General features: G+C 36.3%; 1 protein-coding gene and 1 pseudogene across 1 annotated transcript; both read left to right on the forward strand.

Annotated features, from left to right (window-relative positions):
* Window positions 1-572: 572 nt before the first annotated feature.
* Window positions 573-11323, forward strand: LOC140171925 (cytochrome P450 2J4-like; annotated as a pseudogene).
* Window positions 11324-12772: 1449 nt separating this feature from the next.
* On the forward strand, window positions 12773-23039 carry LOC140171092 (cytochrome P450 2J1-like). The gene is made up of 3 exons (XM_072194261.1): window positions 12773-13127; window positions 21512-22468; window positions 22853-23039. Exons 1-3 carry the CDS (start codon window positions 12773-12775, stop codon window positions 23035-23037), a joined length of 1497 nt encoding a protein of 498 aa, XP_072050362.1. The 3' UTR covers window positions 23038-23039.
* The last annotated feature ends 4047 nt before the right edge of the window (window positions 23040-27086 follow it).

Below are 27086 nucleotides of genomic sequence, written 5' to 3' on the forward strand. Positions count from 1 at the left end.
CCCCTGCGTACGGGCCTGATTCCAATTCAATTCTTGATCCACTGAAATATTCTCAATTCAATTCCAGTTCAATTCATCGAAATGCAAAAATGACCAAAATCAATCTAAATTCAATTCTGATTCAAATGCATCGAAACCATTGGCTTTATATATAGGCTATAGGAAGATTTACATCATATTTGTGGGGCTGAAAATCGAAAAAAAATTGTGGGCCATCCTGGGGGTGCCCCCTCGGAGTCAGAAAATTTGCAAAATATAGGTCACAAACACCCATTTTTCCTCTATTTTATCTCGATTTTTTAACTTCACCTAGGTTTATTAAGGGGGCTGAAAGGTAGGCTATTCCAGCCCCCACACCAAAATTATTCAGAGGGCTGAGCCCCTCAAGCCCCCACCCTCGGTTCCTAAAATCTATGGAAACACATGAGTTTCAATTATATCTGTGATCGAAATACAACTATAAAATGCATTCACATTTGGCACACCCTGTATTAACTTGGCTTATTCATGCTACAAGTATTTCGAAGAAGAAGTGTCAAGGGGTCAGGTACGTGTAGGTATACAATGTCGTGGATAGGATTGCCATTATTTCCTATAGCATACATATAGTAATATGAAATCTGTGCTTTTTTAATAAACGTACCAACATGGGTTTCAGTATAGCTTCTCTCGACATTCAGACTGCACTGTTTTGTCTAGCTGCATTCCTTATCGTCTCTTGGTGGCTTCGAAGACCAAAGCATCTGCCACCAGGACCATGGGGTTGGCCACTGGTTGGATATCTACCAAATCTTGTGATATCTATCTATCGTACTGGACTGACAAACCATGAGTTTCTCGCTAAGTTAGCTCGCAAGTATGGCTCAGTGTTTAGCATGAACTTAGGTGGACACTTAGTGGTTGTTCTGGACAAGCATGATGCGGTGAAAGAGGCTTTCAACAATCCGGACTTGAGTGACAGACCCGAAGTAGCATTTTATAAGGATTTGGGATTAGGAGATGGTGGGTATCAGATTACGATATAATATAGCTCATTGATATTTAAGGTTATTAATTATTTTAAACTGTTGTGATTTGGTAGTTCACAGCATCTTACGAATGGTAGTGAGCTTTGGCAAAAACTGTATTGCTCAATTCATAGCGAGTGTGTTATCACATATATACTTTTATAGGTGTTGCGGTTCTTGAGTTACGTTGTAAAGAGGGCTGAAACAACAACACTTTTGTAAAACGTACATAACTCATTAACAACAATAAATTAAGCAAGTTTGCAAAGTATACGATTTGCAGAATGAATTTTTGCAAACCATCCAGGTGTTATTTTTCAATAATATATTGATCTACCCATAGCAAAAAGAAAAGTTTTCCGGTGACCACCCGATGACCATTCGGTGGTCATCAGAAACCTTTCGGGTACCTTTTCCAGAGTTATCCGAAAGTGCCCGCTAGCGGATACCTTGCGGATACCTAATTAAGTTATCCAAAAGTTTTCGGGTAGACATCCGGAAGTCTCCCAAAAACTCAAATATTTCAAATGAGTTACCCAGAAGGTTCCCAGAAACTTGATTCTTTGTAGGAGTTACCCGGTGGTTACCCGCTTTTAATTTGACCTTGAAAATAGCATTAAGCATCTTAAGAATGCATTGTGTGTGGGTGTATGGTCAAAGGTCACTGAATGAATTCAAAATGGAGAAGCTAGCTGTTGGCAGTTGAAATATATTTGTGCAGAATATTCAAGCTATTTGTGGTCCAAAATGTATGGATTTACATGTAGAACATTACAAGATGTTTACTAATTAATCTGGAACATGCTGTAGGAATTATAAAGCATTGAATGCTTGATTTCATATGACAATGCAGGTAGGAAAATTTGTATGAAATGATTTGTATTGATGCAGTCTTTATACACTATGTACCTAATATATGACACATTTGAATGTTTTAGTTTATATCTTTTCAAGTATATCATACATGATTTTGACAGTAAATTAACGTCACTTAAATTACTAATCATCAGCTAATGTAGCAATGTGTCAATTAACTGATAAGCTTTATGTTAAGCTATTGTTGTAAATAAATTATAATATTTGATATAAAAATTATAGGCTGTGTCAGTGATGTGATCACATTTAGGTGCTGTAATACATGTATATATACTTAGTATGCTAGATGTCATAATAATTTGGTTGTACATTAATTGAATGGTATGCCCATAAAGGTGTGAACCAAATTAAATCAGAAGAATATTTTTGTACAATAACTACAATTACATATTGTACACTTTCAAGTTTCTTATAGCAAGATAGCACACTGCCATGACTGCAGAGTTGTATTTCTCCAAAAACTTACTACAATTCAAATAATAAGCTAAATTGCGAATACATTTGTGCATGTACTCATGAATTTGTATTTCTGCATTCCCCAAAAGGTCAACAAGAAGTCTCCAAAGAGGTCACCAGGTATATCGTCACCAAAAGTTATCCGCTAGGTCCCCGAAAAGTTATCGGGTAGTTATCCGCTAGTTCCCCAAAAAAGTCATCGGGTGGTTACCCGCTAGTTTCCCGAAACAGTCATCGGGTAGGCATCCGGTACCTATTACCCGAAAGGTATCCACTATGGTTTCCCAAAAATTTATCGGGTAGTCACCCGCTACCTATCTAATTTGCATGTGAAATTTGCCGGTGTCTACCCGGTGACTATCGGGAAGTTATCCAAAAAGGTCTGATTTTTTGATATGGGTAGATAATGAAAATCGATTTTTAGGTTGCTTCGACCAACAACACCTCGTCTACCCTTAAAGCATGACCTATTTTGAGACGAAACTCCTCTGAGATATAATGGCAACTTATTCTTTGGTTTGACCTGAAACGTTCTTCCAAGCGTGAACAATTTGAGACTAATTTTTTATCAAAATCGGAGAATTTTAGATTTGTTTACGCCTGTGGAACCCAATATTTAGTATTTGACCTTTTTTTTACTCACTCAAGAACTGTAAATCGGAGATGTGTCAAACTATATTTTTTCTGAATACTTCAATAATGGATTAATAAAATGCCTCTTCAGGTGGCATTTTTAGACACAATATTGGAGGCTATTTTTATTATAAAACATGGAAGTATTTCAAGACTAACGGAAGCGTGTTCCTTGTGACCAAATACATTTAGTGTATATATGCCTATGCTATTTACACAATTGATTTCATGCACTCCTATATCTAAGCAGCCAATCAGAAAAGCGGTTAGAAAAGTACGCGGAGTGCATTGATTGTGTTTCATATACTTTTAGATAGCGAGAACCAATCAGAGCAAGCGTTAGAAAAAGGCAAATCATGCATTGATTATGTATGCACGGGCGCGCACTCCACTTGTTTGTCTGGGTACTACGCGCAGTGCTGTCGGACGCGTTCATTTGTCTTGTGGGTCGATGCATTTATATTTGCTTGTATTTTCTAACATTTAAGCGACAATTGTGTTCTAAAAACAGAAAAAATCACATGGTTTTTTTTCTTCTCGTGTATGAAATAGATGAACGCGTATACTAGGTAAGGCATAATCTTTATTTCCATAATAAAAAACAACAAAATACAAAGAAATTCAACATCATAAAAATAAAACAAGACAATTATGGAGGAGATGATCGAAAGGCCAATAAGGCCAGCATTGACCATCCCCTTTCAGAACTAAATTAATACAACAACAAACAAACATAGTATATTAAGCCTATCACACAAGAACAAAAACGGAGCTCCAAGAACTATAGTTGTAAAATGAGATTAGCTGTGTTTTATATTTGTTACGAAAATGTTTGACTGAGTTTGCTACTTTAAGGTTATCGTTCAGGGAATTCCATAACAGTGGGCCGGTAGTCCTGATTGAATGATCAGTGAATACTTTCTTGTTTCTTGTTTGATTATACTTATTACAGTTTCTTGTGTGATAGCTATGAATATCGGATCGTTTTAGAAAGAAACTGTCAAATGAACATGGCAGTTGTTTAATAGAATATTTATACATGTATACACCTAGTTCTAGTTTGAATATATCATATACATTGAGCATATTGAATTTATGAAATAGTGGTCCATAATGGCTTCGATAATGGCTATTTGAAATGGTTCTCATGGCCCATTTTTGGAGCAAATTTATTTTATCAAGATATGTTTTACATACATTCCCCCATGTAAGTATACCATAATTAATATAAGGCAGGACAAGCGTACAATAAAGCGTGTGCAAAACACGCCCAGGTATAAAAAATTTCAACTTGTTTATCATACCTATATTCCGTGAGATTGTTTTTGAGATTCCGTTGATATGATTTTTCCATGTGAGATTTTCATCGATAATTACACCTAAAAATTGGTTTCGGTTACCCTTTGCAAGTTTGTACCATCCAAAGTAATATCTCTGTATTACTTGTTGCTCGAGAAATTTGACACAGTAATGCACTTGCGCTGATGTTGATGCGTCTAATGCACTCCCCACTTCGGGGCTCGTACATTAGAAGCATCAACATCAGTGCGCGTGCATTATATTATTTTTGTCTAATTACTCACCCAACACGCAATACGAGTTCATTAACCTATAAATAATGCATTTTAATTCATATTCTACGGAAATTTTGGACACCATCTTGGCAGCCATCTTGAATTTCTAATATGCAAATAATTCCAACCTGGCATAAATGTTCCTTGTCACCAGAAGCATACATTCCGTTGCCTCTTAGCTCTTTCTAGCGCACTTCTGTAAAGCTGTTATTCAGTAGATTGTAGTTTAAGTCTCAAAAATAGATCAAAAATGACCCCACCCCTTACCACAATGAAAAATATTGTTGCAATCACATTTTTAGCAACTTCAGTAAACTACCAGTAAAAATACATATAACCCTAACTGAACACAAGGTTTTTTGCTATCGGAAGGGAAAGAAGAAACGGAAAAGGAGAGAAGATGAAGAAAGAAGTCACTTGGTACCCCCGGGATTCGAACCTCGGACCCCTCGTATGCCACGCAGAAGATCACTGACCTGTACGTAGCCACGGAGGTTACTCTGCCCCGGGCAGCGATTCCCTGGGTATATATGACTATGTTTTTGATGGGTCTAATGCAAGAGCCCCGAAAGGGGGATGCATTTGACGCATCAGTATCTCAGTACAAGTGTATTATTTTGTACAATTTCTCGAGCAACAAGTGATACGCATTTATTAAGGGCTGGGGTATGAGCGACCTTGAAGTTCCGGTATCTGGAGAGGGGAAGCAATGAGTTACCCGCCGAGTGCTAATATATATTTATTTTGGAAGGTTCGTGTTTGTTTTAAATTTTGGGGCGTTTTTCCAAAATTTGATATTTTGGTCATATTTCAAAAAGCGAGAATGAAAGACAACTCTTTGGGCACATAGTTTGTTATTGTTATTGCAGTTCTTTTTCTGGAAACCGGGTCTGGTACTGATTTTGGGACAGCCAATAGACTTCAGCGCCGTATCAAATCTCATAAAAACCACACGACTGACGACTATGTGTTTATGTTTCCCGCACGAAAGCTTGTGTCTACATCTATTACTATACTTCTTTGGAAACGTTGACCTTTGACCATTCTTTGTATAACGCCCTGATATGACCTTGATATGTTCGCTTGATTGGGTACGTTATAGCATCCATTTCATTGAGGTGTTAGGACTTGGTCAGTAGATAATACTTGCAGGGATACAATAGTTTAACATGGTGTGTGAGCATGGTGAAAGACTCATTATTGATTAGGCGCGGACATATTAAAGGCACAGGTCCTTTGCGTGTATAGCAGAAAATTATAATAGAATGTGTGAATAGAATGTTTGGAATTTTGCAACTAAAATACTAACTGCATTCTGCATTATGTATTTATTTATTTATTTAGGCCTATGCCTATTTATTTATTTACTGACTTATTTATTTATTTTATTTATTTGGTATATTAGTTAGTAGGCCTAGTTAGTAATATTCCATGATAGGCCTACGTCGGTTTATTATTGATTGTTGATAACTTGACAACTTGATTGATTGATCGATTGATAGTCATTTCACATTATATTCCTAGTTTATAGGCCAATTTGAATAACATCGTACATTAGATAAATAGACCTATCAGTATTGATTTATTCTATTCAGCAATATCAAGGATTACTATCAAACTTCTCATAGCTGATTGTCTGTTGGCTCAGTGGTAACGCAGTAGGTTTTACAACACCGAGGTCCCGGGTTCGATTCCCACCTCTGCCTATTTTTTGCAAGGCTGAGAAAAAAATGAAATTTCTGGACTGCAAACTTATTTGGCGCGCGATCTGAGCTGGTCCTTTTCTGGTGGCTGTGTCTGTTACAGGCACACTCCTCTGCATCCAAACCAGGTTCACGCTCATTACACCTCCCTTAACCTATTTCATATACGGCTGAAAAATCCCGTGATTTTTCATATTTTTATAACAAATTTGTCACTAAAACTGTTGGAAAGTACAACCAAAAATAAATGCATCAACCCGCAAGAAAATTGAACGCGTCCAACAGCACTGTGCGTAGTACGTTGAGTGCGCGCCCGTGCATATTATACACAATGCATGGTTTGCCTTTTTCTAACGCTGGCTCTGATTGGTTCTCGCTATCTAAGAGTGTATGAATCCAAAATAATGTGCATCGCAATGAATTCAAAACTTGGTTTTAAGCTTCACTTTTACAAGAATTAATTTCGCATTATGCACACAGAGTTGCCTAGCATCATATCAATTTGTAAGCGCTCTTTAGCAAAGTCATAGTTCATTGAATTTACAACCGACAAGATTGCTCATTCTAATGTAGCTAGTATATGGCCAATATAAGTGTGCTCTTAATAATGACATAACATTTGAAAAGTATTGTAAGGAACGCTTGAGGTTTTGATTTCACGTATATACCTATATCCAATATTGTTATCTTTGTTGTGTTAATTGTTATAGGTTTAATACAAGCATCAGGGGAGCCGTGGAAGCACCAAAGACGTTTTGCACTCACCACGTTACGTTCTTTTGGCGTTGGAAAAAGAAGCTTTGAAGAAAATATTGCAGAAGAAGCGAAACATCTATCACAAGAGGTCACCCTTTTAGAAGGGACATCTTTTGATCCACAGTGTTATTTATCCAATGCTACAGCTAATGTAATATGCTGTGTTGTTTTTGGTCAACGCTTTGAGTACACCGATTCTACGTTCAAAGGTTTGTTGCACAGTATTCATGAGATCTTCAAGCTATCTGGATCGGCTGGATTGCAAGCATTTTTCCCTGTGGCCAAGTACTTTCAGCCAACTATTTATACATGTTTAAAGCAGAACGTAGACACTGTCTTGGGGTTTATTGATAAAGCAATCGAGGAGCACCAGCAAGAATTTGATGCTGAAAATCTCAATGACTATATCGATGTTTACCTCAAGGAAATCCAAATGGCCAAAAAAATGAATGTGGAATCCTTCATTGATCGTCATAACTTAGTAACGGTAATTGGCGATCTTTTTGGAGCAGGGACCGATACAATTTCCACTACACTGCATTGGGCAATTCTTTACATGATGGCCTATCCTGAAATACAGGAAAGGGTTCAAAAGGAGCTCGATTCAGTTATTGGTAGAAACCGTCTACCAAGACTAGCTGACAAGACTGAATTACCCTTTACGTGTGCAACCCTTTTGAAGTTCAACGTATTGGATCAGTTGTTCCTTTAGGAGTTATTCATTACAGTAGAAATGACACCACTCTTGCAGGATACAATATCCCTAAAGGCAGCGTGGTTATATCAAACCTGTGGGGCGTTCATCGTGACCCGGAAACATGGCCGAATCCAGACCAGTTCAACCCAGAAAGATTTCTGGACGAATATGGTGACGTCATGGATAGGGAGGAATTAATTCCGTTTTCTATAGGTACAGGAACCATTCTGTATTTTTTTACGTTTTAAAGAATGGGTTTTTTTGCAAGGATTTAGGGGCGGCCAACAAGTGCATGAAAATAGTGTAGCTTTGATCTTGCTCTAATAAATTAAAGGTCGTGTTCGACAAGTTTTTTGTATGTACCTACAATTTGAAAGGATTGTAGGTATATAATAATAAAGGTCTCAGGGTTGAACCTTGTGGCACTCCGCATGTTATATGTCTATACTGATAAGATATACACGAATTGTAACACACATAATTATATTTTCTGTTTATATTAATGTTCAAATCCACGTTTCTAATTATGTAGTAAAATACTGTGATCAGTAGTGTCAAAGACTTTTGACAAGTGTAACAATATGCCAACTGCTGTGTCAATGTTTTTGACCGAATTACTTAATTTTATCAATAAATTTCTAATATTGGCCATAAAGGTAGATATAATGTTAAACAACGGCTGTTCTATTTTGATAATAGATGTCCTAATGTATCATTTATATTTACATTTCTTGCAGGTCGGCGGGTTTGCATAGGCGAGCATCTTGCCAAGATGGAGCTCTTCATCTTTTTTACGCATCTTCTTCATAAATTCACATTCAAGAAACCAGACAATGCCCCACCACTTTCCTTTGAAGGAGTCAACAGTGTTGTCCATTCTCCTCAACCGTTCTTGACTCATGTCTCAAGGCGCGAATAAGATGGTTGCATGCATGCAGTAGTACTATTAGCACCATCTTTCTTTACGTATTTTTCAACAGATCACATTTAAGTAGATATTACTCTTTTAGCATTAATGTGAATTTCACTACAGCTGATGTGCTGCCGAGAAACACAAATACCAGGCGGCAGCTAAATGGCCAAAGAAGACCTCTGGATAAACTTTGACGTCAGCCTTTATTGTATTACTGGGACGTTATTTGCCCTACTCAATTTCGGCATATAAGACTTAATGTTGTGATTGTCGGAGACTTCCTTTAAGTAGATATTACTCTTTAGCATCAATTAAAATTTCACTAGAGCTTCTGTGCTCAAAGAAATATCAGGCAGCAGCTAATGATAAAGTAGACTTCTGGATGACCTTGACCTCACTCAGTGTAAACAATATTATACAACTCTTGTAGGTTTCTGGCCACAATTGATAAATAGATAACCAGGGTAATTTGAACAGATGACCTCTAGACGACCTATGCCACCCCCCCATAATTGATAATAATTGCACCTTATAAATAAAGATGTTTTTAGAAAATATATCAAATAGGTTAAAGCATCAGGAAAGTTAAAATCCAGCCAAGATTAGTAGCAATAGTGTTATGACAGCCTTTATACAACCCCATTACCAATCCAAAATATAATTATGTCGACATCAGGCTGCAATTGGGTTATTCTATTTGAAATCCATATACCCTCTATGGAAGACATGACCTTAATCTTCCACAAAGGGAGTGTGAATTTCAAATGGGGTTACCTGAATGAGTAACTCCATTTGCAATCTACATCCCCTGTGCGGGAGATTAAGGTCATGTCTTCCATTGGGTGTATGGATTTCAACTGGAATAGCCAATTACTCCAACAAGTCAACATGAAAACAACCATCCTAACAACAGCACAATGTCAAATACAAAACCACAAATGTTTGATGAAACTAACACTGATTGCACTGTAGAACTACGTCTGATAGCGCTGTGGATGAAGTAGCACTACCTCTGGTAGCACTATGGATGAAGCTTAATGAAGTAAACCTGCATCTGATAGCGCTGCTTCTGATAGCACTGTGGATGAAGTAGAACTACCTCTGATAGCATGTGGATGAAGTAGAACTACTTCTGATAGCACTGTGGATGAAGTAGCACTACTTCTGGTAGCACTATGGATGAAGCTTAATGAAGTAAACCTGCATCTGATAGCGCTGCCTCTGATAGCACTGTGGATGAAGTAGAACTACCTCTGATAGCATGGTGGATGAAGTAGAACTACTTCTGATAGCACTGTGGATGAAGTAGCACTACCTCTGGTAGCACTATGGATGAAGCTTAATGAAGTAAACCTGCATCTGATAGCGCTGTGGGTGAAGACGAGATACTTCTGATACCACTGTGGATGAAGTAGAACTACCTCTGATAGCATGGTGGATGAAGTAGAACTACTTCTGATAGCACTGTGGATGAAGTAGCACTACCTCTGGTAGCACTGTGGAAGAAGCTTAATGAAGTAAACCTGCATCTGATAGCGCTATGGGTGAAGACGAGCTACTTCTGATACCACTGTGGATGAAGTAGAACTACCTCTGATAGCATGGTGGATGAAGTAGAACTACCTATGATAGCACTGTGGATGAAGTAGAACTACCTCTGATAGCATGTGGATGAAGTAGAACTACCTCTGATACTACTGTGGATGAAGTAGAACTACCTCTGATACTACTGTGGATGAAGTAGAACTACCTCTGATAGTACTGTGGATGAAGTAGAACTACCTCTGATAGAATTGTGTATGAAGTAGAACTCATACCTTCCACTGATTGGACTCTGTATGAAGTTCAACTACTTCTGATAGCGCTGTGGATGAAGTATTAATATTATACCTCTGATAGTACTGTGGATAAAGTCAAACTACCTCTGATAGTGCCAATGGTACTACCATGTATCATCCAATTACACTATAACGTGCTATTTTGTACATTGAGCCGTGTAATTAACGATCCTGCGGCTCAAAATTTCATCTTTCGGAATGCAATCATGCATTGTGAAAAGAAAAATAGTTTCTCTGGCTTCCATGGGACTCGATCCAGCGTTGTTACTTTCATCCTCCATGATTATAAGTCCGGCGCCTTACCGACTGTCCAAACTAGCAGAACTAGGCAGTTGAAAAAGCAAATTAGAATATAGAACATAAACTTTTTTTTTCTTTTGTTTGCATGAAAATAACAAATTTGGTAAATATAGATCGGGATTTTACGTATGAATAGCACGGATGTTTGCAGAAGACATGAAACAAAATAGACATTGATACGATGATGACATTGCACATGTTGCATAAGACCTAAAATCTCTGCGTCGTAACGTTTTGTGCAAGTTGCATGGAAGTTGGCCGGAAAATAGACTATTGTCCGAAGGTCTAATATTATCACTTTGAAAAAAAAATATGGCTACATTATTAGAGTGTTAGAAAATGTATCCGAAATAACATCAACAATGGGTAGTTGGTTCATAGTAAAAACGGTATTGATAAAAAAAAAGATCATGAAATTATCTTTGAATCGTTTTTATGAACTTGGGCTAAAATAATTTGCTCTTTCAAAATTTATTGATTTTTATTCAGAAAAAAGCAGAAATTAAGACAATTAACAACAAATCACACACAAAACAAAAACAAAACAAAAAAAAGAGTAGCAAAAATAGTTATACACATTATGCAGTCACTTCTACCCAGACACAGCTATAACATGCGTATATGCACAAGGTCACAAAATAATCCAGAAACATAGTCTACAAAATTTTATAAATAAAACAAAATTACCAGAAATCTAAATGTCAAATCTCCATTTACGAAAGTGGCATGAGAGTTTGTTTTTCTTTTTAGCAATGAAGTACTCTGAATCTCTGTTTATTTTAATAAAAGCCTTTATGTATTGGGAGTTTTGTTTTGAAATTTACACACATAGATATAGTATTTGACACTCAAGAAGAAGTATGTCAAAAACATATCATCGGGCACCCCAAAAATTTTATCAAAAGTTGAAATGTCAAAATCAATATCATCTTTATTTCTAATAGTTTTAACAATACTTGGGCTAAATTTAAAAATTATATAGGAAATTAATACTCCCCCAGTGGAAGATATTTCCAAAAACCTCCACAGGGGTAGGCCTAGTGTGGATTTTAAATGGAATAGCCCACTATTTAGTCCAAGACGTCTTTCGTGATTTCTTTTTTTTTTATTATGATAAAGTGAATCCTCCTTCCCTCTACACTGTACTCAAAAAGAGTAATCCACAACCTCGTCTCCACTTCGAAAACAGTTTTTTACCACCAGAAACCTCTGGCTATAAAATGTTTATGTGCAAAATATTTCTTGCAGATTCTTGCGCTTGGCAATAATAACGCCAAATTTAATTTACGATTTGATAACACCGCCGCGGCCCATTCAAAATTGGGGTACATTCGTGGAATGTTTCAAACATTTTACCTACAGATCTCATTTGAAGTATATCATCCTCCTGAGCATTTGACACCTTATTTTTTGGTATGAAAATCAATAAAAATTTCTTGAACTCAAGAGACAGTGTTTTCAAATCCATGCTGCACGTCAATGATCAAACCACTTTTTGGGGTACCCCAGTATATACCAGGACCTCAAGCGATACCGGGATATGTACACATTTTGATTTTAAATAACACGCTCTAAAAAGGCTTGGAAAAGCAGTACAGAAACGTTGAAATGATATGAAACATTTCCTTTTCGCTACGCTCACATTATTTAGACTATCATGTAGGCCTATAAAAGGCGCGAGGAGCTGGGAGGCAAAGATTTGTGGAAGGCCAAGGGGCGGCAAGCAATTTTGGCAGGCCGAAGTGGAGTAAGCAATTTTTGGCAGGCCGTTTGGACCCCCCGGCTGATAATAATATTAATTATTATTGCACAGCCCAGAGAGGAAGTTTCTGTGAATAAATTGTACCTTTTGGCACCCCCTGCATAAACTAAACTTGGCCTTTCTCAGTTTATTTTATTATTCTGCAGCTCAGCTTAGAGTCAGCTTGGGGTCAACGTAAACACTGCCGTATGCGGAATGCTATATACTAATATTATAATATTCTTTATCCGTGCTTTTAAAAATAGATATAAAAAATGATGGCTGTTGGTATAGCTTCCCTCGACATTCAGACTGCACTGTTTTGTCTAGCTGCATTCCTTATCGTCTCTTGGTGGCTTCGAAGACCCAAGCATTTGCCACCAGGACCATGGGGTTGGCCACTGGTCGGAAATCTACCAAATCTTGTGATATCTATCTGGCGTACTGGACTGTCAAACCATGAGTTACTCGCGAAGTTATCTCGTAAGTACGGCTCAGTCTTCAGCATGTACTTGGTTGGAAAATTGGTGGTTGTTCTGGACAAGCATGATGCGGTGAAAGAGGCTTTCAACAAACCGGACTTGAGTGACAGACCCAAAGTAGCTCTTTATAAGGAGGTGGGATTGGGAGATGGTGAGATATATCAGATAGAGATATTTTGATATGTCAGTTTGCTCGAGCCCCAAACACATCATTTAATTAAATCATAATTTCTCGGGTTTGCATCGTTTATTTCCGATCCTCGCATATATTAATTTGTGTCTCACATTGTCTTACGCCCTGCTAGGGTGAAGCATATAGGCCGCCTCCTTCTTCAATATTAAATAAAACTCGTGAACACTTGATATTTAAAGCATACATGACTTATTTTGTGACGAAACGCCTGAGATATGGCAAACTATTCTCTGGTTTATAGGCCAAAAATCTTCTTCCAAGTGGAACAATTTGAGACCAATTTGATTTTTTAATCCCGATACCAAAATTTTGCATTTCGTCAGCCTACTACGATTTTTTTTTATCTTTTGACATAGTATGTCAGGCAAAATGCCTTTTATTCACATTAAATACACTATAAATATTATAACAACAAAAGTTATTGCACTGCACATAATCCATATATAATAGTAGATGTTATGAAACAAATTTACATACATGTATATAATAAGAAAATCAAAGAAATAATTTAAGCAAAATGACAGAGCCAAGAACAGACACGGAAGTCATCCAAGTAACTGTTCATCTGCGATCAACTAGCTAAAGTCATCGCAGACCAAACCTCTCATACGAAGTTCCTGCCTAAAGAGGAACAGAAGACAAGGATGATCCCCGTATCTGTATTTGCCAATGCACATTTTGCCAACACATACAGGGTGTAACAATAAAATTTATACAATTGCATTTTGACTTCGCAGGAAAAAACTAAAAGAGTTATGGCACAAATGTTATATGCAACACAATCAGTAATATCTTGGCTAAAAGAAGACGTTTAGTTGGTTTCTTTACTACCTTGGGTTCAAAAGTTATGTCCGATTAATTAAAACGTCCAGAAATTGGGCCACTTTTGCCATGTTTGCGCACATCAAGTTTGTACCGCGTAGATATGCTTATCGTGCATTAAGGGGTTGTTTGGAATGACAGGTGAGTCAGGGGTCAAAAACAAATTTTTTACCTTTTTGACCTCAGCACATGTGTATGTATGATCTGCCATACAAAAATTAAAAAACAATACCTCAAAGTATCATTTTTTAATGTTTTTGTCATAATCACGCTTTTCTACAAATTTCATCTGTTTGTACCGGGGGCGTGTCTGTTGCCAGGTAGGCCTACATGACAGCATAGACACACGTTACAACCTTGAATAATAATACAGAATGACGTTATATTCTTCTTAACCTATCTTAGAACTGCCTATTATTTCAATTGTTATACTGTTCTGGTTGGTTTATTGCATATACTGTATAGAAATTATGCAATATGACGTCGAGCATGACAGAGTCATCTTCATTCAAATAAAATTCAGGTACCCGTAAGGTACCACGGAGCAATTCGCACGATAATACAATAAAACAGATGAAAGGTATGAATGGTTGTGGAATCGAATTGCAGACCTGTCCCTCTGTCACCTTAGAACTGCATCTCGTAGGCAATGGTAGGTAATAAACCAACCGGAACGATATAACAATTGAAATAACAGCATGTCTTGGTCTCAATTCAAGATGTGCAATTTGGACACACCTACTCGTTGGCTGATTTATACTTCAACAGTTCCTCAAAGTGATATCAGAAAAGCCACTATCTCATTGTTCATTGGCCCGCAGTATGCATGCTCGCCCCGGGGCACTCAACTTTAGAATTGATGGGTATATGTGCCTACATTTTGTACAAGCGTCGCGAAGTAGGCGCATATCAGTACAAAACGTTGGGGTTTTTTTTAAAAAAAAAGGGTCAATTATGTACAATCAAAATGAAAAAGGGGTCATTGGGTATAATATTTTGAAAACTGAAGGTGCCTGGTCATCGGGTATAGTCGGCTTCAAAAGAGGGGCATATATTGACAGGCACATACCGTCACCTCTAAAGTTGATGCCCCCGGTGCTCGCATTATATTTTGTTCATGGCTCGGCTTTTAAAACTCCCACACATCACAATAAGGCTATTGAAAAGTGTATAGAATAGCTAATGATAGACTGGTCCCTGCGATTAGTCGCGGACCCGAGCGACAATATAGTAAACACATCGAGTTTATAACACAAGTGACAGTAGTCGTGAATTATGGAGGGTTTCATTGAACTTCTACCAGCAAAATATGGAATAATACTAACACAAGACACCAATCGAGATGATGATACCAGCCATAATGGAAGGCTTGTATTTGACCTTCTTATGAATCCAATTTCGTGGCGAGAAGTTAAAAGGTAATGTATATTTCAAGAAATTTGGGTTCAAAAATTCCGTATCAGCTCGTATCATCAATTCCGTAAATATGGCGTATAGAGGCACAACTTGACAATAAACTGAACTATTTAAACGTAAAGGACGCACTGGATACACATAAATTTGTGTTTCCTTGCTGGCGGAATAGTTGTAAAACTCTTTTTGTCAAAAAAGTTGGACAATTTATGAATTATGATTGGCAAAATAGCGAAAGGAAATAGACTTTTCCAACCATGTAAAACTACACTGGGTTGTTGACATGGTCGACATACATTAAGACATACGCATGTTCCTAAAGTAGGAGGTAAGTACTATAATTAATTGTTTAAAGTGCTCAACATACCAGCAAAAAGTCATAGGGTCATCAGAGTACAGGGACTTTGTGAAATACTGGGTACAAAAATAAAGTGCGTGAGCCGATATGCAACATCAAATATAAAAGCCGATTTACATAATTTCCCATGACCTTACAGAAGTGATCGTGCTCAAATATAAAACTATAGAGTTTGGTCCTTGATATGCACCATCAATTGTGTACTTGTGATCAATATTGCTAGGCAAACAATCACAGCAAACATGCCAAAATCCTCCCATTTCTCCTCCATTTACACACATATAAACCCATCCCTTAAACATCAAAGAACTGACACAAAAGAATTATAAGTCGTGTTTCTTCATATAATTAACATGAACTTAATGATGATATGATCTTTCTTTAAAATCTATAAATGAAGTTATGACATTTCTTTCAAATTATCTTATAAATAAAGTAATTTCTCATATCCCTGAGATATCGTTGGTAAAACTGAGAACAGTTTTTGCATCCATAAGTACAAAACAATATGATTTTGAAATTAAGTTCAGCTTGGCTTATAGCTTCTTCTGGGGCGACCACTATTGCCAGCATTTCTGTTAACAAATTCCACATAGGCCTACTTCTCATAGTTATATATAATTGTATGCCTTGATGGAAGACATGAGTTTGGATAATGAGCTATAAACAATCTTATGGTTTCTGCTTGACTCCATGTGCTACCGAATGTCACAATCATAAAAATACGCTCTTCCAACGTGAATTGGGGTTGAAGTGGTTGAGCTGCAGCCACGATTTCTAGTAAATGAGGTTGTTATGTCAGTGATTAGTTGTGACTTTATGTAATCATTTCTACCACTTCGAATACCCCATTGTTTAAAACTACCTATCATAAGAGCATCGTCCATGGTTCCAACTCTATTCAGTCACTTTTGTAACAGTTTAGACAAAAGTGGCCCAAGCGGTTTTAAGACTAGGTTACATAATTGGCCATATCTTCCCTTTTATACCGTCGTTTTAATTGAAACAAAGCTTAGCTGGTGGCTAAAGAAATTATCTTGATAGACATATAAATATCAAACCACAACATAGGCGGCATACTTATGTCATTCTATTTTCAAAATTGTACAAATTTTATTGTTACACCCTGTATAACATAATTGATATATTTTGACCGATCAATGGTAATGTCATTATGATAATTAAATAAAACATTTTCAACAGAAAGCCTAAAGTTTTTACCAAGCCTTTGTGTAATAACCCTGTTAGCAAATTCCCAAATAGGAGTGGTCTTATTACAATGAAAAAAGAAGTGCTCTGGATGATCAACAGCATTACAGGAATTGCACAAATTGGTATCTTCTTTCCCCATTTTACATAATAAAACTTTTGTAGGATAAATGTTATGAATAATTTTCCAATTAAGTGAAATAAGTCTGGCCTCACTGGTACAACATGGTATTGAACCCCAAATCTTTTCCCAATCAAAATTATAATTGGGGAATCTTCTACACCAATAGTTCATACAAATTGGTGGAACATAAATCTTATCAACCATGGCATGTCTAAAAAACTTTGAAGAACAGGCTTCTATAGGGACTGCATTAAAGACAATTGATTCAGTCCTAATTTGGTATAGAATTGGTGCATTCTTCCAATCATTCGGCAGAGCATTGCAAAGAGCGAAGTACTGAAAAAGAATGTTGCCAGTGCGTGGAATGCGGTGTCTAAAATACTCAAGTGAGTAGATTGAACCATCATCATCAAAAAGATCTTTTATAAAAATAAAGCCAGCTTCAATCCAGTCTCTATAGAAAAGTGTTTTCTTGTTAACAGTTACAGCATCATTGTTCCAAATGATTTGATTGTAGTAATCAGATATGTCAGCTTTATTTGAAGTACATTTAGTATTGAACCAGACTTTAAACATGTTGTTATAAAAAACAGAAAATTAAACACATTCATACCCAAACCAAACTTGTTGACATAGTAAAGTGGAATGTTCTTCCAGCAAGCAGGACTAGAATTGTTTAGTTTTTTGATCCAAGACATCTTTAAAGCATTGAAAAACATCTCAACCTGAAATATGTTTATACCACCTCTTTCATAATCTGCAATAATGGTGTTCCGCTTCACCGCTTCCACTCTATTCCAAATAAATTTAAAAAACATAGTGTTTAATTTCTTTACAACTCTCTCAGGAAGGTCTACAACTGGAGCAATGTATGAAAGTTGTGAAGCCAACAATGTTTTCACGATCAAGTTTCTACCAACCATTGATAGGCCTCGCATCTTCCATGCACGGATTGAACACTCGATCTTATTCATTTTATCCTCCCAATTACAAGACAAATGATTTATTGAGATACTTGGGAGAAATACACACCAAGGATTTTAACAGTGTTATTTGGCGCTAATTTCCAGTTAACATTTCCGATGCCGAAATTATTATTTTTCAAGGACCCAATCCATACGGCATCACTTTTGGCATGATTTACTGAAAGACCAGATAATCTTGAAAAGTTATCAAATACATCCATAACCGTTTTAACACATTCAGGGTCTTTTACAAAAATGGTAGTATCATCTGCAAAAGTAGAGATGCGAATTTCTTTACGCTCATACTTCTACCCTGGATTTGCTTGGATTGACGAATTTTACAAGCGAGCAACTCCACACTAAGGACGAAGATCAAAGGCGAAATCTGACAACCCTGACGTACGCCACAATTTACATCAAAGGAACTTGAGATGTGACCATTATTAATAATACAATTAGTGGTATTGGAAAAAATAACTGAAATCCATTTTCTGAACATTGAACCAAAATTCAATTTTCTGAGCGCATAAAATATAAAGTCACGTTCTATACTGTCGAATGCTTTTTAAAATCAATACACATCATAACACCAGGTAAATTATTATTATCAACATATCTTAAAACATCTTCAATAAGGCGGATATTTTCGTGTATACTTCTACCCTTAACAAAACCATTCTGATCAGTATTCACAACAGACTGAAGAATGTTTTTAATACGAGCAGCCAATGCTTTAGTGGCTATCTTATAATCAATATTCAACAAAGCAATTGGACGCCAGTTATTAAGGGAGTCCCGGGGAAGCCCTTTACCTTTATGAATGAGGGAGATTATGCCACGATTCTGACAGGTGGTAAGTGACCCAGAAAGATACGCATCATTAAGCACCGTAACAACAATGGGACCAATCTTTGGCCAAAAGTGCTGATAGAACTCTACCGTGAGACCATCATAGCCAGGGCTTTTATTTTTTGCCATAGAATTGAGCGCACCTACACATTCTTCTGCTGTCAAGATACCCTCACAGCTTTCACTCTGTTCATTAGTCAGAGTAGGAAAAATTGTATCTCGAAAAAACTCATCCAATTCTATTTCAGACACATCAACTTTGCTTTTAAACAAATCAGAAAAATAGACAACCTCTTCATTTAAAATAACAGATTGATCAGTTGTCATCACACCATTACTACACTGAAGTTTGTTGATTGACTTCTTAGAAGCATTTTTTTTCTCCAAATTCAGAAAATATTTAATACATTTCTCACCTTCTTCAATCCATTTCTCTTTAGATCTTATTTGTAACCCTTTCATATAATGACTGTACATAACTTCATACTCCAGTTTACAAGCATTATACTGCAATTTCAGGTTCTCATCATCCGTCTGATTGATGCAATTTTCATAAAGCTTTTGTAGTTTACATTCAATTTGCTTTAGCGCACTCATCCTCTGCTTTTGTGAGCCTTTTGCAAAATCAATTGTAAAACACCGGATTTTAGTTTTACATAAGTCCCAGAAATGTTTAGGGGACAATACATCACCATAATCAACAACACATTCATCAATAAGTTTGTTAATGCCATGGTCGTAATCAGAATTTTGTAACCATGTGTTGTTCAGTTTCCAATAACCATTACCTTTCACAATATCATTGTGACAAATAGTTAAAAATACAGCTAAATGGTCTGATCTAGGTGCAGATATGATATCAATTTTTCTCACTGTGTGCTCAATAGCATTAGGAATAAACCAATAGTCAAGTGTGCACTTAACTGGAGGAGATTTTTGTGCCCAGGTGAATCTTTTTTATCACCATTTCTTAGCCTCCAAATATCATTTAACTCATAATCATCCAACATTGTTTTAATAATATCAGAACAAGCACGATTTGGAATATTACCACCTATTTTGTCTAACAGTGGGTTCAGGACAGTGTTGAAATCACCACCCAAAATTGTGTGACCCCCCTACACTGTATTTATCAATAATATTGCGCACATGCTCAAAGAATAATTTTCTATCTGGAATATCATTAGGTGCATACACATTCCACAAATTGTAATTGACATCATTAATAGAAAGTTTTATACCAAGTATTCTACCTTCATTATCAGCATAGATTTTTTCAACATCAGTTGGTAAATCAAATTTATTAGAAATACCAATCAAAATACCTTTACTATGATTTGTACCTGTACTACTATAAAAGGTACCATTGTATTCTTTTTCCCAGGTATCAATATCATTTTGACAGCAATAGACTTCCTACTACGATTGCTAAATGGTCAATTTTTGATAATTTTGAGAATAAATTAAAAAATATGGTTCAAGAATGTATTTAAACACATTTATTCACCAATCTTTTTACAATAACAAAATGAAAATAAGACAAAATGATTAAGGGAATAATCATAAGTAATTAGGTGATTACGCTACTGGTGCATGCTTGATCTTCGTTAAATGATGGAATGCATTAAAATGCATCTTCGAACGGCAATTTTGGCCATAATATTGGCAGCCATCTTTATTTTAAAACATGCAAGTATTTCAAGACCAACGGAAGTGTACCCTCTTAAAAAACGATTTTGAATAGAAACTTGTCAAATTTGACAACGGAAACTTTTCAGATGAATCGGATATTCTCATCAAAATTACAAGAAACTCATCAAGTTTGATCATGTGATTGCCTTGTCATTTATAAAATGAATAGGTTCTTGTTAAAAATGACCCAACTGATCAAATATGAGTAGTTTGTCTTGTCAAAAATGACCAGGAAATTAAATTTGGTATACCTGGCTCGAATCTTACAAAATTTGAATAGTTTTGTCTAATCTTGTCAAAATGAAATGGGTAATCTTGTCAAATAATGAGTTGGAGATTTTGTCAATTTGAATAGTTACTTGTTAGACTAATACGGAAACTATTCATTTTAATAAGATTGTCGGTTCAAAGTGATAGTAATTATACCTAATGAAAATGAACAATATATCTCATCAAATCGAATAGTTATGGGATCAAAAATAAATGAATAGGGATTCTATTTAAGAAATGAATAGTACGAAATCATAGTGTGTTCATTACTTCCTTGAGACCAAATACAAACCAGTCATTTCAGGTACTAGTGTATGCCTATGCTATTTACATATTGATATCATAGATTTTAACTTAGAAACTCTACTTCTGGCGGCCATTTTGGACACCGTATTGGGAGCCATCTTAAATTTCTAACCTGCAAATAATTCCAAACCGGAATGTACATGTCACCAGATGCATACTGCACACACCGGCATACATTTTCTTTGCTTTTTGTTCATTTTAATATCACATATTATAATGGGGGTCATTTAAAACATTTTAATACCATTTATGGCAATTTTCTGCACCTCTAGCTACCTCTGGCATGCTGTGATTTTTCCTTTCGCTAATATTGTTATCTTTATTGTGTCAATAGGTTTAATACAAGCATCAGGGGAGCCGTGGAAGCACCAAAGACGTTTTACACTCACCACGTTACGTTCTTTTGGCGTTGGTAAAAGAAATTTCGAAGAAAATATTGCCGAAGAAGCGAAACACCTATCACACGAGGTCACCCTTTTAGAAGGGACATCATTTGATCCACAGTGTTATTTATCCAATGCTACAGCTAATGTAATATGCTGTGTTGTTTTTGGTCAACGATTTGAGTACGACGATTCTACGTTCAGACTTCTGCTGCACAGTCTCCAAGAGGCCATCAAACTATCTGGATCGGCTGGATTGCAAGGATTTTTCCCTGTGGCCAAGTACTTTCAGCCAACTATTTATACATGTTTGAAGCAGAACTTAAACACTGTCTTGGGATTTGTTGATAAAGCAATTGAGGAGCATCAACACGAATTTGATGCGGAAAATCTCAATGATTATATCGATGTTTATCTTAAAGAGATCCAAATGGCCAAACAATTGAATGTGGAATCCTTCATTGATCGTCATAATTTGGCAGCCGTCATTGTTGATCTTTTTGCAGCAGGGACAGATACCACTTCCACAACATTGATTTGGGGAATACTCTTCATGATGGCCTATCCTGAAATACAGGAACGGGTTCAAAAAGAGCTCGATTCAGTTGTTGGTAGAAACCGCCTACCAAGACTTGCTGACAAGACTGAATTACCCTTCACGTGTGCAACCCTTCTTGAGATTCAGCGTGTTGGATCCATTGTCCCTTTAGGAATTATTCATTACAGTAGTAACGACACCACTCTAACAGGATACAATATCCCTAAAGGCAGCGTGGTTATATCAAATCTGTGGAGCGTTCATCATGACCCGGAAACATGGCCGAATCCAGACCAGTTCAACCCGGAAGGATTTCTGGACGAATATGGTGACGTCATGGATAGGGAGGAATTGACTCCATTTTCTATAGGTACAGGAATTATTTTGTCAATCTTCATACTTTTTTTTTTCTTCATTTTTTTTAAAGTTTTAAGATGAGTTTTCTGCTAAATTTTAGGTTATTTCGGGTGGAAGCAGAATTTTTTGAATGACCGTCATAATTTATGTAATAAATAATGTGCCTGTGATCAATAGTGTCAAATGCTTTTGACAACGTAAGAATATCACAAAAGTTGTTGACAGGTGTAAAAATATCACAACAGTTGATTATTTTTCGACCCAGACTTATTTTATTAATAAATTCCAATATTGCCCATATAGGTAACTACATGTAAAATCTAAAGACAGAGCCAGCCTTACATCATTTTCTTGGTACGATGTATGTCTTAATTGGTCATTATTTCATTTCACACAGGTCGTCGGGTTTGTATTGGTGAGCATCTTGCCAAGATGGAACTCTTCATCTTCTTTACGCATCTTCTTCATCAATTCACATTCAAGAAACCAGACGACTCACCACCACTTTCCTTTGAAGGAATCAACACTAGTGTCATCTACTCACCTCAACCTTTCTTGACTCGTGCCTCAAGACGAGAATAAAAGACGACACAAAAAGGGACAATTCTACAACACTTCGCACCGAATAATACCACGAATACGGGTAATACGTGTACAATAGACAGCAACGGTACAGCACAAGGCGCTATGGCGGGTAATACGAACAATGAACAGGCCGCCGTGTTAAATTCAGAACTCAAGGACATAATGTTACGCATGGAGTCAAATTTGACAAAGCGAATGGACGATTTTCAAAAAGAAATGAGTGACATGAATAAGAAAGTAGAAGAAAACAAGAACGATATTACAGATTTGAAGACATCGGTGGAAAACAACGCAGATGAAGTACATGACATTGTGAATAATGTCATACCACAACTAAAAAAACACATGAAGAATTTGTTGCCAAGCTTGACAAGGAAAACAAGCTCAAGGAACTACACGACAGAAAAATGAATCTGCTGTTTTATGGTGTGCCGCAAAATCCCGGAGAGACAGTGGAGGAGCTAGGAGATAAGATGAGGGATATCTTTCGTACAGACTTTGGTGTATCGGAAGAGCAGATTGATTACATATACTTTGTTGCGGTACATAGGATACCACGAAAGCATGGGGAAGGTGAAGATAACCGAAGTCATCAACCAGATCCTGTGATCATCCGATTCGGATCTATGTTCGACAGGGATGGGATCTTGCTTCAACAGCGAATCAGGCCCTTTTTTAAGGATAGGAAACCGGTTATGGCTTACACGGATCTTCCAAGAAGTATGAAGCAAGACCAGTAGCGTAGCCAGCAGGGGGCAGGGGGGCAGAGTGCCCCCCTGACAAAAAATGAAAGAAAAAAAAAGTGCCCCTCTGACAAAAAATGAAAGAGAAAATCAAGAGGGCAAAGGAAAAGAAAAAGGACAAGGAGCCCCTTTTCTAGCAAAATTCAGGGCCAAAATAGTGTAAAATACAAAATTTTTCCGCGCTACGCGCGCACATTGTAACAATAAAGCCTTTTTTAGCCGGATAATGGGCGAAAATAGTGTCAAATACCATTTTTTTCGCGCTACGCGCGCACATCATCCCAATACGGCCCTTTTCGGGAAGCTCGAAGACAGACAATCTCTATGTATTGTATGATGCAACTGTAATTTTTTTCGTCTGTGCCCCCAAAATTTTATTTTGCCCCCCCTGACCAAGAAAGCTGGCTACGCCCCTGAGCAAGACAGAGGTAAGCTGGTCCAACATGGAAAGACTTTACGACGAGAAGGGAATCTTACACGTATTCGAACCATCGGACTGGATGTGATCCTGGAATTCAAGGACAAGGGAAACAGAAGAGGAGATTGGAAGAGATTTAACCCTAACAACTAAATGAAGGAAACTTTCAAACTTAGGTTTTCAGCTTAATATAAGACTTTTCTACAAGAGGCAGTTGAAACTCAGTCATGTGAATATAATGGTCTAAACTTGTGATCAATTTACTTCGTTTTGTTATACTCCTATGATGTCTGCGATATGAATTATTGCCTTGATGTGCTTTTGGTTTCTTATTTTGATGTCATATTTGCTGTAATATAAAGTTATGTAAACGCAAAAGCTACCCATGTAATCATATTGTTTTTGAAGCTCTTTTGATTTAATTCGTTTTGAATAGATAATTTTTGGGAATATGCATGCGTGCCTATAGAGGATTTTTAAAAAAAGAAAAGAAAAAAGGGGATACAAAAATTGAAGATGATCAAAACGTTTTTCTCACACTTTGATGCAATTTGATATGTATGAATATTAGATGTTTACATGTAATGCTTTATTAACAGTCGCTTATAGCTATAATATAAAGGTATGTTAAACGCAAAAGCTACCCATGTAATCATATTGTTTTTGAAGCTCTTTTAATCACGTTTTGAATATATAATTTTTGGGTATATGCATGCGTGCCTATAGAGGATTAAAAAAAAAGGAAAAAAGGGGATACAAAAAATTGAAGATGATCAAAAACGTTTTTCTCATATTTTGATGCAATTTTGATATGCATGAATTAGATGTTTACATGTAATGCTTTATTAACAGTCGCTTAGAGGCGACAATTTTTGTGTACGCTCATATTGACGGTCATACTTTCCTTGACAATTGAATATATGAATACAAAAGCCACCTAAGTCCATACTTTGGCCAAATTGAGTTAAGCATGGGAAATTGTTGCTATACATAGGCCTGTCATATGCATGAAAGAACAACTCAAATTCATTCTCTGTGTCTATTAAGCATGTGAAAAATAGCATGTATGAAAGAATCACCCAATTCCATGATTTGAGTCTTGTAACACATTGATTGAAATCCATTATGTATAAAAGTCCACTTGTAACACATTCATTGCTAGAGAGTGACTTTTGAACAAAAAATGGGTTTAATAAAGGAAAGTGTGTGGTTTATATTACATGGCAGAATGCTTATCAACATTATACATACCTGTGTGCTTTATTTTGTATTATCTTACTAGTGGTAATCTCATTCTAACATTGTTGTCTTTGTATATGATTCAAAAAACCACCCAAGTCCAAAATTTAAAATGAACCCCACGAAGTCCCTGAAATGCTAATCGTCATACCTAATACAGGTTAATCCACTCATTTGCACGTAAAACTTACCATATTGACCAGGTAAATCTAACTGAAGGAATTAAAATGATACACAGGTTTTTCTCTCAAAATCACTTCCTATGGACTTAGGTGGCTTTTGTATTCATGTATTCAATTGTCAGTTGATTTTGGGTTCAATTTTTGTTTTGACCTACCTTTTGGTTTTTGTATTTTGACTTTGTCCTTTAATTTATTTTGTTTTTTTTTGTTTTTTCTCTGGTATCAGAAAGCGACAGCTTAATTTATATGAAATGTACTATACGCAGTTTTGGCTTCTTATACATGATCAGTCTAAATTAAATAAATGTTTTGCATATGGATAGCTCAGTTAAAATATGTTCTGTAAATTGCAGGGGATTGAATGATAAAGTCAAGAGACGTGATGTTTTTAATTATCTAAGGAAAAAGAAATTTTCGATATATTGTCTTCAGGATATACATTGGGATCAAAAATTTGAAAATATGGTCAGGTCTGAATGGGGTTATGAGATTTATATACCAGGTCACACTACGAACTCAAGAGGTGTGGCAGTTTTGATGAACAATAATTTTGATTTTAAGGTGCGGAATATACAGCGTGATCATGTTGGAAATTGGATTGTGCTCGATATTACTTTGTTATCTATAGATATCACTTTATGTTGTTTATATGGGCCAAATGATGATCAGCCATATTTCTATAGTCGTGTAAAAGAGGTTGTAGAAACTTTTGGAAACCCTTACTCTATTATATGCGGAGACTTTAATTTAGTCCAGAATCAAGAAATGGATACTTTCAATTATGTAAATATTAATAACCCGAAAGCAAAAGAAATGGTTCTTAATATAAAAGAAGACATGGAAATATGCGATCCATGGAGAGTTCTGAATCCAAATATTAGACGTTTTACTTGCAGAAAAAATGATCCAATAAAACAAGCCAGATTAGATTTCTTTTTGATTTCATCTGAATTGCTAAATTTGATCGATTTTGCTGATATAACACCTGGTTACAGAACTGACCATTCTATGGTGATCATTGGCCTAAGTAAAGGTAATAATATTAAAAATGGTCGGGGATCTTGGAAATTGAATAATGAATTGCTTAAAGAAGAGGAATATGTAAATATTGTTAAAGATTCGATTACTAAGGTGTAGAAAATATATGCGGCCTCTCCTTATGATAGAGAATATATAAATGATATTAATCCGACGACGTTAGTTCTTACTATCGATGACCAGCTGTTCTTCGAAACATTATTATTGGAAATTAGAGGTGCTACTTTGGCTTTTTTCATCCAAAAGAAAGAAAGACTTAGATAAAACAGAAGAAACACTTGACAATTTGATACAGCATCTGGAGAAGATATGTGAAGAAACGGCTTTAAATAACCAAAACGTCGATTCAGAAATGAGGGAACTTAATGCCGCTAAACAAAAGCTTGAAGAGCTGCGTACTAGAAAAATTAAAGGTTGTTTTGTTCG

This window comes from Amphiura filiformis, chromosome 15 (assembly GCF_039555335.1).
Source record: "Amphiura filiformis chromosome 15, Afil_fr2py, whole genome shotgun sequence".
Classification (NCBI taxonomy): domain Eukaryota; kingdom Metazoa; phylum Echinodermata; class Ophiuroidea; order Amphilepidida; family Amphiuridae; genus Amphiura; species Amphiura filiformis.